General features: G+C 45.3%; 1 protein-coding gene across 1 annotated transcript in view; it reads right to left on the bottom strand.

Moving 5' to 3' along the window:
* LOC127645023 (pappalysin-2-like) overlaps positions 1–14,053 on the bottom strand; it is a 125,451-nt gene that overhangs the window by 57,220 nt on the left and 54,178 nt on the right. The window contains exons 9-11 of the mRNA XM_052128517.1: positions 10,638–10,766; positions 10,369–10,454; positions 5,002–5,195 (exon numbers count right to left, since the gene is read on the bottom strand). Of these exons, the coding sequence (XP_051984477.1) occupies positions 5,002–5,195; positions 10,369–10,454; positions 10,638–10,766 (409 nt within the window). The remainder of the gene's footprint in view (positions 1–5,001; positions 5,196–10,368; positions 10,455–10,637; positions 10,767–14,053) is intronic.

Raw genomic sequence — 14,053 nt, 5'->3', positions numbered from 1 at the left:
TAAATTTGTTATGCAGGCAGTTAGGTTGTCTTAGGGTGACCAGATTCTTGCTTGTGGAAAATGGGACAGCCCCATCCCAGCAAAAATGGAATTGACGTATCCTTACCTAGGCGCAGATCAATGCAAAGTAGAGGGTGTATCCGCATCTGTAATTATTCTCACCTTGTACTTTTCGCTGGCAGCAATTTTTCTCAGTGTACACTTGCCTTTCAAGAGTTTATCGTAAAATGCAGAGCAGTCAAGTCCAGAATTAATATGTACGAAAAGCATTGACTTCATGACTGTTACATTGAGTCGAGATTTATCCGATGTCCAGGCTGCATTCATTAATTTGATTTCTACGCAAAATGATTTGAATCCAGGATTTAAACTGATATTTTCCTTCCAAGTTATTATCTAAGACACAGAGGCCTAAACAGAGTCCATTAAAAGCTGCTCTGTTAAGTGTCAACAAAGAGAACTCTGTGGATACACCAAAATTCTTCCTCATCCAGGTTGTAAATCTGGAATGCCCTAACCATTAATGATAATCACATGACTTAACCCTCTGGGGTATTTTGGGCCCTGGAGAAGTTTTGACATGCCTTGACATGTGTGCTTTTTTCAGTTGCTTAAAAACATATTAATGGCTAAAGTCTGATTACACTGTATTCAGCACAAACTGGGCTACAACAATTTGTGAGCATCATGTGTGTACAGGTTTGTATTTTTGAGAAAATAACACATACTATACATTTGTCCACAAGCCTTTTGAGAACTGGATCTTGTAGCCTAGAGTTTTTGCTACAAAATGATGTGAAAACCATCCTGATCACTCATTCATACAAAACAATATAGTAATTTAAATTTTTTAAGACAATTTTAGTGTTGAAAAGACTTAATTTAAAAGAACAGAGGAGAAAGACTCCTCTTCTGATGAAACCGCCAGGCCAGAAATCTAAAAGAAGTCCCTTTGTTTCATTCATTTATTAACACTTAAAATGAGACATTTCCTGTGTCACAGGCTAAAAACTCATTACCAAGGCACCGGGCTAAAGCAGACTCCTTAATGTGACCCTCGTGTTTGCAATGGACAACACAATTATTTTCGTAGGATACCTCATCTTAAATCCATTAACATTTCACACAAAGTCACAGTTCTTTGCTGACTAAACCCTCTAAAATGTACAGAATCTACTATTTTGTGTACCAAAATGTACACAATACTTTGCCTTGCTAGATAATTCTGAAAATGATGTTGTTATGACCTGTAATCACTTTGCTAACTGACAAATTGATGATTATAAAATGTATTCTTGTCTTATTCATGTCATATTACTCATCAATCACCTGCAGAAGGAGGGACCGAAATGTCCATGTGAACCATCTGATTGTCTTAAAACACTTTTGGGGAACGCCAACCACAATAGTATAAAGTCTCCCCACCAAGGAAGAACTCTCTCTTACCTCTTCTTCTTCAGCTCTCTTCATCCTCAGCACTCTTGCCCTCATGGCTCTTAGCCCTCGTTCTGGCACCCCTCTGACCTCGCACAATGTATAGTCCAGAAAAGCTCAGAATGCAAAGTTCCGAGGAAGCTCTTCTCTCTGCTATATGACTCACACAAATGGCGGGAGTCGCGAGTATACCATGTGGGAAGCCTCGCTTTAAAGCCACCTCATCATTCCAGGAACAAACTGTCCTCAATTTTAACAGAGGTCCAAAACATCGACGGAACAACCAGAACTTTCTACTGGCACAGCCAAAGAACCAAAGCAACACAAGGAAACACATGTACATCTCCAGACTTTTGCTGAAAGTGCAGGTGTTTTATTTAAAAACTTTGAGTTATACGATTGCAAACAGAGGTATACTAAAAGAAGTAAAATACGGTTCCCAAGGCTTTGTCTATAGACTTTCTCTGTACAGATCTTTTCCATTCTTCTGTTACAGTTCACTCACAACCTGTTTCATGTTCAGCAATTTGTTAGTTAGTTTTATTTTGTAGATTAGCAAGATTGAGAGACTGGTGTTGACCCACTAGACCCTTTCTAGATCCCCTTCAATTTGCTTATCGAGCAAACAGGTCTGTGGATGATGCAGTCAACATCGGATTGCATCATATCCTGTGACACCTGGACAGACCAGGGACATATGCAAGGATATTTTTTGCGGACTTCAGTTCGGCTTTCAACACCATCATCCCATCTATTCTCCAGACTAAATTACACCAACTATCTGTTCCGACGTATATCTGTCAGTGGATCACCTGCTTTCTGACGTACAGGCAGCAGCTAGTGAAAAAGGGGAAATCCACTTCCACATGTACAGTCAGCACTGGTACCCACCAGGGATGTGTGCTCTCCCCACTACTCTTCTCCCAGTATACAAATGACTGCACCACCAAGGACCCCTCTGTCAAGCTCCTGAAGTTTGCAAACGACACTACTGTTATCGGCCTCATCCAAGATAACGATTGGTCTGTATACAAATGGGAGGTTGTACAGCTGGCTCACTAGTGTAGTCAAAACAACCTGGAGCTGAACACACTCAAAACAGTGGAGATGATTGTGGACTTTAGGAGGATTACCCCAACATTGACCCCCCTCACCATTCTAAACAGCACTGTAGCAGCAGTGCAGTCAATCAGGTTCCTGGGCCCTAACATCTCACAGGACCTGAAGTGGGAGATCCACATTGTGTGTAGTTCTTGGATGCATCAGATATCTCTCCGCCTCTGATGGTCATAGGCGCTGCCTCATGTGTCTGGGTTGCCGCTCACAGCCATGCCCTCCTCCCCCACCCCCAGTCCCCTTCTTCCCGAAAGTGCACGACGAGCTGATGAAGTCGTGGAGGGCACCTTTTACTGTGCAAATCCGACCTCCTCGCTCATCCGCTCTCACTACCATTGACGGCGGGGTGGCCCATGTGTACACGGAAGTCCCACAGGTGGACAAAGTGGTTGCGATGCACCTGTGCCCGCAGGACATGGCCACCTGGCGGGATTGCCCGACACTCCCCTCCAAGGCCTGCAGAACAACATCATCCCTGGCAGCAAAAGCCTACGGTGCCACTGGACAGGCCGCCTCTGCCCTGCATGCCATGGCCCTCTTGCAAGTTCTCCAGGCCAAGGCACTAAAAGATCTGCAATTGGGTAGTCCTGATCCTGATGTGCTGCAGAGACAGAGGCGATCCAACACATCATGCCTCGGTGCCGTTCCAACCCCCGTCTGCTCACCGAAGGCATCCCCCTGTGGCTGCAAGGCAACAGGCAGCTCCACCTCAACCAGGGCCAAGTTCTCAGCCCCTGCGTATAGTGCCCCACAAGAGACGAAAGCACCCCATCTCCCGAACCTCGTCAAGGACCCGCAAAGCTCCCAAACGTTCCTGAGACGGACGACCCCAGGAACGAGATGCTTGTCTGGAGCTGGTAGACAGACCACTCCATCCCCCGGTGGAGGGCCGGAAATTCTTGGTTTCCTTCTTTTTCTTTGCAACACCCCTTTTGGGCTACAGTACCAACATTTTCAATAAAAGAGCAATTTCATCATTCCTTGGGCCACCTAGCCAGTGAACACACATGCCATTCTCATGGCGGCCCAGCACCAAACAGATACAGTCAAAGAATAAGCGGCATCTTAGATGCAGACCTCTTGCCTCCACGCCAGCAACTGTATCACATGCAGACCACCTGCCGACTGGTTCTGACAAGTCCAGAGGACATCTCCCGAGGACCTCCTCCTCCGTCACCAACCCTATCTTGGACCTGCGAGTTCTCAACCGGGCCTTACACAGACTCCCGTTCAAGATGCTCATGCAGAGACATATCTCATATCTAAAATGCGTTCAGCATCACGATTGGTTTGCAGCAGTAGACCTGAAGGACCGGGGAACACTGAAAACCGCTTTAATATCTTAAGCACTATTCGGGGCGAACTCGGCGGCGGAGTTATGCCACCAGGCCCAATACTCGTGGTATGCCCCTTTTCATTCCCCTTTGGTAATCCTGTATGATGTGTTTCCACTGTTTGGTTTCCCCTTTGGTGAACCCTGGTTTTCCCCTCGATAGAGCTCAGCTCTGCCTCGGCCATTGTTGCTGTGTACCCTCTCCATAGATAGGGTCCTCCCAGTGGCTTTATTCCATGTGAACTTCCCTGTCCCTGTTCCATGTGAGGTATTCTCCACATGTTAACCTCCCTCCAGCAGGATGTGGTCTCCGTAGTGCTCTCCCTCCAGGAGAGAAGAAGAATGTTTCCCCAGCACTATCCTTGAAGGTGCTCATTGGGAAATTGTTTGATACAAAAATCAGGAATGGCCACCACCTGTAGCCTCCTCAGGTAAGTGCCTCCTCCCACCCTTAATGGGATCAGGGAGGTGCCTTCCTTAAATTCGCTGGAAGGTCACAACTTGGAGGAGCGCTCACTGTGAGTGACACGTGACATGGCTCAACGGTTGCGGCATTTCCAATAGGTACCCCTTGTGTAACTACATCGAAACAACATCGAGTAATTGACAGACAGGGAACATCTTGGTTACAGATGTAACCTCTTTTCAAATATGGTACAAAACATAATTGTTTTAGAATAAGTTGGAACATTAGAAAGTGCTTAAATATGGGACTATCCCTGGGAAAAACAGGAAGTCTGGCCACCCTAGTATGTCTCTATATAAAAATATGAATGGTTTAAAGGTGAAGTGTGTAATTTCTGTGCCACTAGTGTCAATAAATGGAATTGCATAAATAATGATATTATTTATGCAAATAATATCGGGATACTCAAACAAAGAAAAAAACCTTTGGATAGTGCCACATAGCCAGAGTTTTTCAGGGTAATCAAGCTAAGAATGTCTTGCTTATAATTGTCTCTACATATCAAACTGCGATGGGAGAAAGTATTTTAACATAAAAAAATTACACACATCACCTTTAAGTGATTTATGAAGTGTTTATTAGCTACAGTGTTTAGTATTTGATGACTGTGTGCTAGATCACAGGGCACATTGAGAAGGCAATTCTGCTGTACCTGAGTGAGCACAGGCTCTCCGGTGACCCTTGATGCTGGGCATCTCTGGTCCTGATGAGAGCCTGAAGCGGTAGATGCCCACTGATCAGTGAAGCCCTGCGGAGTGGAAAAACCACAATCCTGAATGCTGAACCCTCTCTCAAACTCCTCACAAACTCCATCCCCTTCAAACACATAGCACAGGCTAGGCTGACCTGAGAGAGAGAGGGGGTCAAGGAGAGACAGCAAATGTCCATCATAACTAACAAGCAATGACTCAAATTCAAAGTTGTAATCTCATAGCAAGGCCATGAAATAAGGTTTCTTTCACTACACTTGTGTGTTGTTTCTATGTGTGAATAAAAAAATTAAAGTAAATATGTGCTAAATGTGCACATGCACATAAAAAGGTTATTCAATTGTCGCTCTGATTGTACATCAGAGACTTGCATGTCTGAAAATGCTTTAAGGTAAGAAAATGATGACTCATCAGTGGGCGCAGCTTATCAAAGGTGAGGAGTCTCGAATGGATTCTAACAACAAATTAAAAACACAAGCATTTGATTGGCTGTCTCCCCTACACAGCAGATGACATAACCCATGTGCCTATGCCAGAGGATTTACTCCTAAGCTTTGTTGATCTTTGCTCCCCAAATTTGCTTGTGGAGATCAAATAAGAAAGCTCCTAATGTGGGGAACCAGATTAGGAAAAAAAATGAAAAAAGAAGTAAATTCTGAATGCCCAAAATTGGGAAAACATTGGGATGTTTGATGGAATGTGAATGACATGTATAGCTGTTTTTGAATTATACACTTTGCATGCTTCACAAACACAGAAAATATGTCACTGCTGGTCCTGAAAAAATGTTTATCAATTGGGTGAACTATTTGTTTTTTCCCACAAAATCTCCAGAATTGTTTTTCTCCAACATAAGGCCTACCAAAGGACTAGAAAATACATTATATAGGCTAACCATGCCAAAGAGTTAGATCATATTTAAAAGATAAGATGTTATGGCCTGATATTACTATGACAATATAGAATAAAAACCAGTAGTGTTATCTGAATTTAGATTCACTGTTTGGACTGGATGCTTTGCAATCTGGAATGAATGGTTGAATACCTCTTGTTGTTGATGACATACATGTATACGGGTATAAAGGGAGGGAAATGCATCTGTTTCATTGAGGATTTTTCTGAGGAGCAGACAATGAGGTTTGGCTGCAACAGTGGCTCAATTCAGCGACGTGGATGGGAGGACACAACGTCTCGTTCCCTCCATCAGGGAACGGAGGTTACATCTGTAACCTAGATGTTTGCGTCTGTCACTCACTTCGAAGTTGTGTCAAAGAAGCGACACTAGGGGTCCAATTTAAATCACGCCATGCACTGAGCCGTGTACGTGTACTTCTGACACAGGAGCGGGCAGGTGTTTTACAATGCTAAGCGACCGGCTGTGTCAGGCTGCAAGTACCCTTCCCCAACGCTCCATAAAATCGTCAAAGCCTTCTGGTTCTTTACCCCCGACAGGGGAAACAAGGCAACGTGTCAAGCATGGGACCAGGCCGCGCCAGCCGCGCCTTTTCTTTCTCTATGTTTCTCGCATAGTTTTAAAGCGGCTGGGGCCATCTTAACGCTATCATACGCATCGGGGAAGGTGATCTTTCCCAGTTTTCCTGTTCTTTCAAGGGGGAAAACCCTGCGTAGACCACACCTGTCCAGACTGGGGGAGGTATAGAGTGGTGGGATTTTAGGTCACATATGGAGAATGGCGCGGTGGTAGATCCAACCTTATTGGGAGGGAGGAGTTGCTACAGACACAGCGACCAGTGGCCAGTGGGAACTGCCCAAGGGAGATGCGGGTCCGCTCGCAAGGCGACCGTACTGCAGAAAATACACACAGGGAGGAAGTCCGTGTAGGAGCCCGACCTGTGGAGTACCTATTCCAGTACAGGGTAGATTGAGTACCTGCATTGATGTGGTCGGCTAATTCCTCTGCTGAATTCGTGGACCAGAGGGCTAGGGAGGAGTCATCCAGGGAGCCGAGTTAGTGGGATCTCCTGGGATAAGAGCACATGATTTTACCTCAGCAGAGGGAAAGGGTGCTAGGTGCAAGCGATCCACCCAGTCAGTTTGTCAGCGTGTTACTGAGTTCTACCGGCTCGGACCTGAGAAAACACGGGACGAAACCGACTCAACCCTGAGATTGTAAAATCTTGCAAAGGTATTGGGTGATGCCCAACCCGCTGCTCTGCATATGACTGCTAGGGAGGTGCCCCTGGCCAGTGCCCATGAGGACGCAACATTTCTTGTTGAGTGTGCTCGGGCGCATCTTAGGAACCTGATAATTAAGGCCTGCTTACCCAAAGACTTGCCGTCTACAGGGGCTGAGAGCTGGGCCCGGGTTGAGGCGGAGCTGCACGTTTCTTAGCCACAGTAGGACGCCCTCCGTGAGCAGACGGAGCGTGGCCCGGGCACAGGTTGATCGCAACCGATCTGTCCACCTGGTGGACCGCTGTGTACCCGTGGATGAGCGAGAGGCCTTGTGATGGGTGGAGAAGGGTGTCCTCCACGGCTGTGAGCAGCACGCAGACCCGAGGAGGCGGCCCGGGCAAGCATGTCGGACATCTGGGCATCAGCTTCATCCCCAAATCGCCAGATCACTACCAAATCACCTCCATCGCCAGTGTCGTCCTCAATGCTGTGGGAAGGCTGGAGTGGCGTTCCTTCTAAGGAAGGAAAGCCATGACCGCAATGCTGCCATCCACAAACGATGCCTCGGTGTGATCGCTGCCCAGACACACAAGACAGCGCCTGTGGCCGTCAGGAGCGGAGAGCACTCTACCGCATCCAGGAACTACACAGGGGCGGAAGGGCATATTTATAAAGACGCGTCCTGAAAAGGACGTCCAACGCCAGCTGTGTATTTGCTCTTTTAGAGGAAATAACTCTAACAGCAAAGCTGCACTGCTGTGCAGAGAAGGGAGAAAGCCACTGATATGCACTGTAGATCCAACAGCAATCACACTCAGAGATGGGAGGAACAGTGTGTGACTCGCAGCTCGCTGCATACACAACCAGTCGGCTACAAAGAAAATTTCTGAATGAAACAGACGCAATGGCCTTTGGCCTTATGGCCTTTTCTCATAGATCAGAGATGTAAAATTCGCTCAAGAGAGACACCTAGTGTCGCTTCTTCGACACAACGTCGAAGTGAGCAACAGACGGGGAACAGGAAAAAACAGCAGTCGATGGGGCCATATATAGATGGAAATTAAATACAGAAATGAAATGCAGGAATTAAATACAGAAAAGAAATATGAGAGGCTAATGTTGTAAAAAAATTAAAACAGGCCATTAGCCTACCCATATGCTTTAGCATACATCACCTTAATACATAGGCAGAAATCGTGGGAGTCGGGGGTCAGGACCCCCCCATCTGAGGGTTGTCCCCCCCTAAAATATCATTAAAATATTTGTATTGTAAATAATATAATGATATATTCTTGTTTAAGAACTAAAATAATACAAATGCAAACGGGGCAACAACAAAAAACGTTTTAAACATTTTGCTCTTGAGAATTGTTATGTTTATTGTCCCCCCAACATTTTGATGAAATGTTTGCCCCTGCCTTAATACATGCTTAAACATGCTTAAACACTCACAGTATTTTATGCATTTAAGAACATGCTTAAATCACTCAAAGCATTTTGCTTATTTTTTAACCAGACTTTAAGGACATGTGTAAAATTTTAAACAATACCACTCAAATGTTCATATATAACATGATAACACTTATTCACTAAACTGGAAAACACACTGGGCTATAAATCATTAAATAAAATATGATCAATTCTAAATTTACATACCTGGTCCTCGCACTTATACAAAATGTTGTCAAACTCCCCACATGCAATCCATATGCATACTTCAAAAATAAACCATAACAAACAGTTTTAAGATTCGACTCTTCTGAGCACATATTTAATACAATTTATTAGCATTTTGTGTAAAATTTTATATTTACCCAAAAAACTCTCAAACAATGAACAAAACCGGGAGCTCTCTTGCACAATTCAAGTTCTCACATCTCTAACCAGCACACACATGCAACATAATAGAGTGCCAGAAAACAAATGTCGCAAAACTCTAATTCTTAAAGGGGCCACATCCAATTTAAGTCTATAGCTAAATATCATTAAATTTCTTCACTACGCTAAGCTTTTATATTCATATTGAGGCCTTTACAGTTTTGGAAATGTAAAATAATTTGTTTTGTTATTGTGAGATAGGTGATAAATACAATAAAGTTCATTTTGGAGACTAGATGTCGAGGCATAATTATAATAATTCAAAAAAAACAAATAGTTCCAAAAAGCAACTATTAGTGCCAATATATCTGGAACTATCAAAATTCAATTATGTTCTTTTTATTATTATTATTCCTCTGTTTCTGGACGGTTCTACCTTTAAAGTAGCTTGTTGTTACAGTATAACAGCAGCCTCTAGAGATTAAATAAAAACAATCACTGACTACACAACGCATAGACACTTAATAAGGTGATTTAAAACTTAGACAAATCCCAAGGTATGTAAACAGTATACATCATCATTACATATAGTCATGATACCATAAATCAATAAAAAAAAGGTATTCAAATTAAAATGAATTGCTGCATTAGAGAACTGCATGTTTGCCAACAAGGTCGAGAGAATGTTAACAATAGCTGTTCGAATGGTTAGAACAATGTTTTAATATTTTCTGTTTCATCTTAATTTACAGTTTTTAATAAAATGTAAAAAAGTTAATTTATGATTTGTGCAGATTCAGTGAGTTTTATTTTGGTGGGTTTAATTTGACTGGCGACCTGTCCAGGGTGTCCCCCGCCTTTCGCCCAATGTTAGCTGGGATAGGCTCCAGCCCCCCGCGACCCTGTACACAGGATAAGCGGTTGATGATGGATGGATGGATGGATGGGTTTAATTTGATAGAGTAAGGTAATAAAAAAGAGCTCTCCGAAAAGTAGATTTATGATTATCATATGTTTGCATTTGAGTTAATGTTGATTTCAATAAATCAACATAGGCCTTTTCCACCAGCTTTGTTATCCACATAGGCAAAATCGGTTGACCTTTATTGGAGACCACCAGATATATTTTCCCTTCTCAATATCATTCTGAAACCGTGACTAATTCATTCTGACTGAAAAACAGTAGCAGAGGAATCAGAATCTACAGCAAAGTTTGTTTAGTTTTTGATTATTGCCCTGGTGTATTTTCTTGATAGTTGACCTGTTGAAGTCTTCCGCTATTTCTGTTTACAGTCTCAAGGCCAACTTTCTCAGGAATGAAGAGCGTGAGTGTTTGTTTTGTGAGTGTGACTCACCATGACATTTGAAGCCTTGTTCAACATGGCATTTTTTGGAGCAGCCATCTCCACCTAAAATATTTCCATCATCACACTGCTCAGTCCTGTGGGGGAGAGAGAGAGAGATCAGAGCCAAGGTTTGCAGATATTAAATATGTGGAAGGTCTTTGGTTATGCTTCAAAACACGAATGTCAGTAACCAGAAATTCCAAAATATGAGATATTATTTAAAATGACTAATACACAACATGAAAAGCATCTGCCAGACCCAGTATGTTTATACTGACCCCTGAAGTGAGCTGTCACCACAGAAATGTTCTCCATGAGTGTAAACCAGTGCTGGGGAAAGTTCACTGAATAAACCATCCGAGTCCACCTGGATCCTGTACTTATACTGTATGTCCCTTTGCACGTCACTGGGAACACACATAAAAACGCATCGAAAAATGCACATTATAAAATGTATAGTTCTGACTTGCTTTAGTGCAACATCAGACAAGATATTGTGCAGAATGTTGTCATTCATGCATTTACATTGCATCTTTTTCTATAGTGAATGTTGACTAAGGCTGTCAGACCCTAACTTTCGCTATGCCTGAAATCTCCATTTTTGTTCCACTTAAGAAATGCACTCATACAGGATTGGAAAAACATAAGGTTAAGTAAATTATGACAGAAAATAATTTTGAACTATCCCTTCAATATTATATCAGATCATGTATTGAACATCAATGTTTTATAAAAGCACAAGAGCCTGTGTTTTACAGTAATTGTAAAATCACTGTAATGCATAGCTTCTCGTGGCTTGTTGCTTTAAAGGAGTAGTACACCCAAAAATGAAAATTCTCTCATGATTTACTCACCCTCCTGGTATCCCAGATGTGTATGACTTTCTGTCTTCTGCAGAACAGAAATTAAGATTTGTAGAAGAATATTTCAGCTCTGTAGGTTATCATAATGCAAGTGAATGGGTGTCAAAATTTTAAAGCTCCAAAATTCACATAAAGGAAGCATAAAAGTAATCCATACAACTTCAGTGGTTAGATCCATAACGTCTAGGTTACGAATGTAAACTCCGTTCCTCGATGGAGGGAACGAGACGTGTGTCAGAGAAGCGACACTAGGGGTCTCTCTTGAGCCACCGAATATACCTCTGATCTATGAAAAAAAGCCAATGAGAAGTTGGCAGTCAGTATTTGCATACCCCGTCCCCGGACATACGGGTACAAAGGCGAGGCAAATACTAGAGTTCATTCAGGATTTTTCTGAGGAGCCAGAAATGGTCCGGCCACTACAGCGGCTCGGCTCAGCGACGTTGCCGGGAAGGACACAACTCGTTCCCTCCATCGGGGAATGGAGGTTACATTCGTAACCTAGACGTTCCCCTTCTGTCACTCTCTCCATGTTGTGTCGGAGACGCGACACTAGGGGTCCAATTTAAATTACGCCATGCGCTGAGCCGTGTACGTGGTCTGACACAGGAGTGGGCAGGTGTTTTTTACGTGCCAGACGACCAGCTGTATCAGACTACATGTACCCTTCCCCAATGCCCCACAAAAGTCGTTGGAATCCTTTTGGTTACCCTGACAGGGGAACAAGGCGACGCTTGCCAACCTGGGAACGGGCCAAGCCTGGCTGGGCCTCTTTTCTCTCTATGTTTCTCGCATAGAGCAATAGACAGCCTGGGCCCTTACACGCACTGAGGGAAGGGGGTCTTACCCAATTTCCTATTCTTTCAGGGGGAAAAGACCCTGCGGAGACCACCCCTACCCAGCTAGGGAGGTAAAGTGGTGAATACATCACATGTGTTTTTAGGCGACACGTGGAAGTGGCGCGGTGGTAGATCCTGCCTCAGCGAGGGGGAGTTGCTACACACGGCGACCGAAGGGCAGCCAAAACGTACCCAAGGAAAACGCAGGTACGCTCGTAAGGGGACGGTATCGGAGTCCTCAACCTGTGGAGCACCTATTCCAGTACAGGGTAGATTTGAGTACCGGCAGTGGATTGGGTCTGCAAGTTCCTCCGCTGAACTGCGGACCCATGAGGGCTAGGGAGGAATCTACCAGGGATTCGGGTTGAGTGGAATCTCCTGGGAAAAAAGACACACAGTTTTACCTCAAACAAGGGAAAGGGCGCTATATGCAAGCGATTCACCCGGCCAGCACATCAGCGTGTTACCGAGTTCTACTGGCTCGGACCTGAGAAAACACGGGATGAAACTGACTCAACCCTGAGATTATAGTATCTCGTAAAGGTGTTAGGTGTCGAAAAACCCGCTGTTCTACAAATGTCTGCCAGTGAGGTACCCCTGGCCAGTGCCGACAAACACTCCTTGTCGAGTGAGCTCGGACCCGCAAAGGGGGGGCACGGCCTGAGTGTGATAAGCCAATGAAATGGTGACTACTACCCAGTGGGAAAACCTCTGTTTGGAGACAGCGTTTCCTTTCCGCTGTCCCCCAAAGCATACAAAGAGCTGCTCAGAGTGTCTAAAGCTCTGCGTGCGGTCCAGATAGGTACGCAAAGCACGTACTGGACACAGCAACGATGGGGCTCCTCCCGGGGCAGCGCTTGCAGGTTCACTACCTGGTCTCTGAAGGGCATGGTAGGAACCTTGGGCACGTAGCCCAGTCGCGGTCTTAGGATCACATGAGTGTCTGCCGGACCGAACTCCAGGCAAGTGTCGCTGACAGAGAACGCTTGCAGGTCTCCGACCCTCTTGATGGAGGTGAGCGCGATCAGCAGGGCAGTCTTAAGAGAGAGGGCCCTGAGTCCAACTGATTCTAGCGGCTCAAAGGGAGGTCTCTGGAGGCCCGCGGGGACTACCGAGAGGTCCCAGGAGGGGAACAGGCTTGGCTGGGAGGGATTTAACCTCCGGGCGCATCTTAGGAACCTGATGATTAAGTCGTGCTTACACAAACCTTGGCGAGCAGACGGGGCATGGCCCGAGGCGGCAGACTTGCGGCAGGGCAGGATCTGGGAGATCGCCTCCGTCTGTTTCTTCACCGCGGAGAACTGCTGGGTAACGTCCTCGACGGTGTGGCTGAAGAGGCCGAACTGGGAGACTGGGGCGTCGAGAAAGCGAGTCTTGTCGGTCTCACGCATCTCGACCAAGTTCAGCCACAGGTGTCGTTCCTGGACCACGAGGGTGGCCATTGCCTGCCCGAGTGTCTGCGCTGTGACCTTCGTGGCTCTGAGGACGAGGTCGGTCGCTGAGCGCAGCTCCTGCGGGATCAGGGCTACCCACGTGCAATTCTTTGAGCGCCTTGGCCCGTGGTCCGCGGGTCTCTGGTACTCGACGGAGCCGCACCCGCTGCCGCCCCAAATCACCTCGAGCGCCACTCGCACCGTCCTCAATCCCGTGGGAAGAAGGAGCAATGTGAGGGCCGGCTGGAGAGGCTTGTTCTCGGTTGAAAACAAGTCACGACCGCAACGTTGTCATGGTCATGTTCTCGCAGTGAGAACATGAACCATCCACAAACGCAGCCTCGGTGTGATCGCTACCCAGACACACGAGACAACGCCTGTGACCGTCTGAAACGGAGAGCACTCTACCGCATCCAGGAACTAAACAGCGGTGGAACGGCATCTTTATAAAGATGCGTCCTGAAAAGGACGTTCAACGCTCACTGTGTTTGCTCTTTTAGAGGAAATTACTCTTTTAAATAAAATCACTCTTTTAAGAAACTCTTTCGAGTTTTTATCT

Source organism: Xyrauchen texanus, chromosome 6, assembly GCF_025860055.1.
Source record: "Xyrauchen texanus isolate HMW12.3.18 chromosome 6, RBS_HiC_50CHRs, whole genome shotgun sequence".
NCBI classification, from domain to species: Eukaryota; Metazoa; Chordata; class Actinopteri; order Cypriniformes; family Catostomidae; genus Xyrauchen; species Xyrauchen texanus.
Note: the sequence above shows the minus strand (reverse complement) of the source record. Positions and strands in the feature narration are given on the sequence as shown.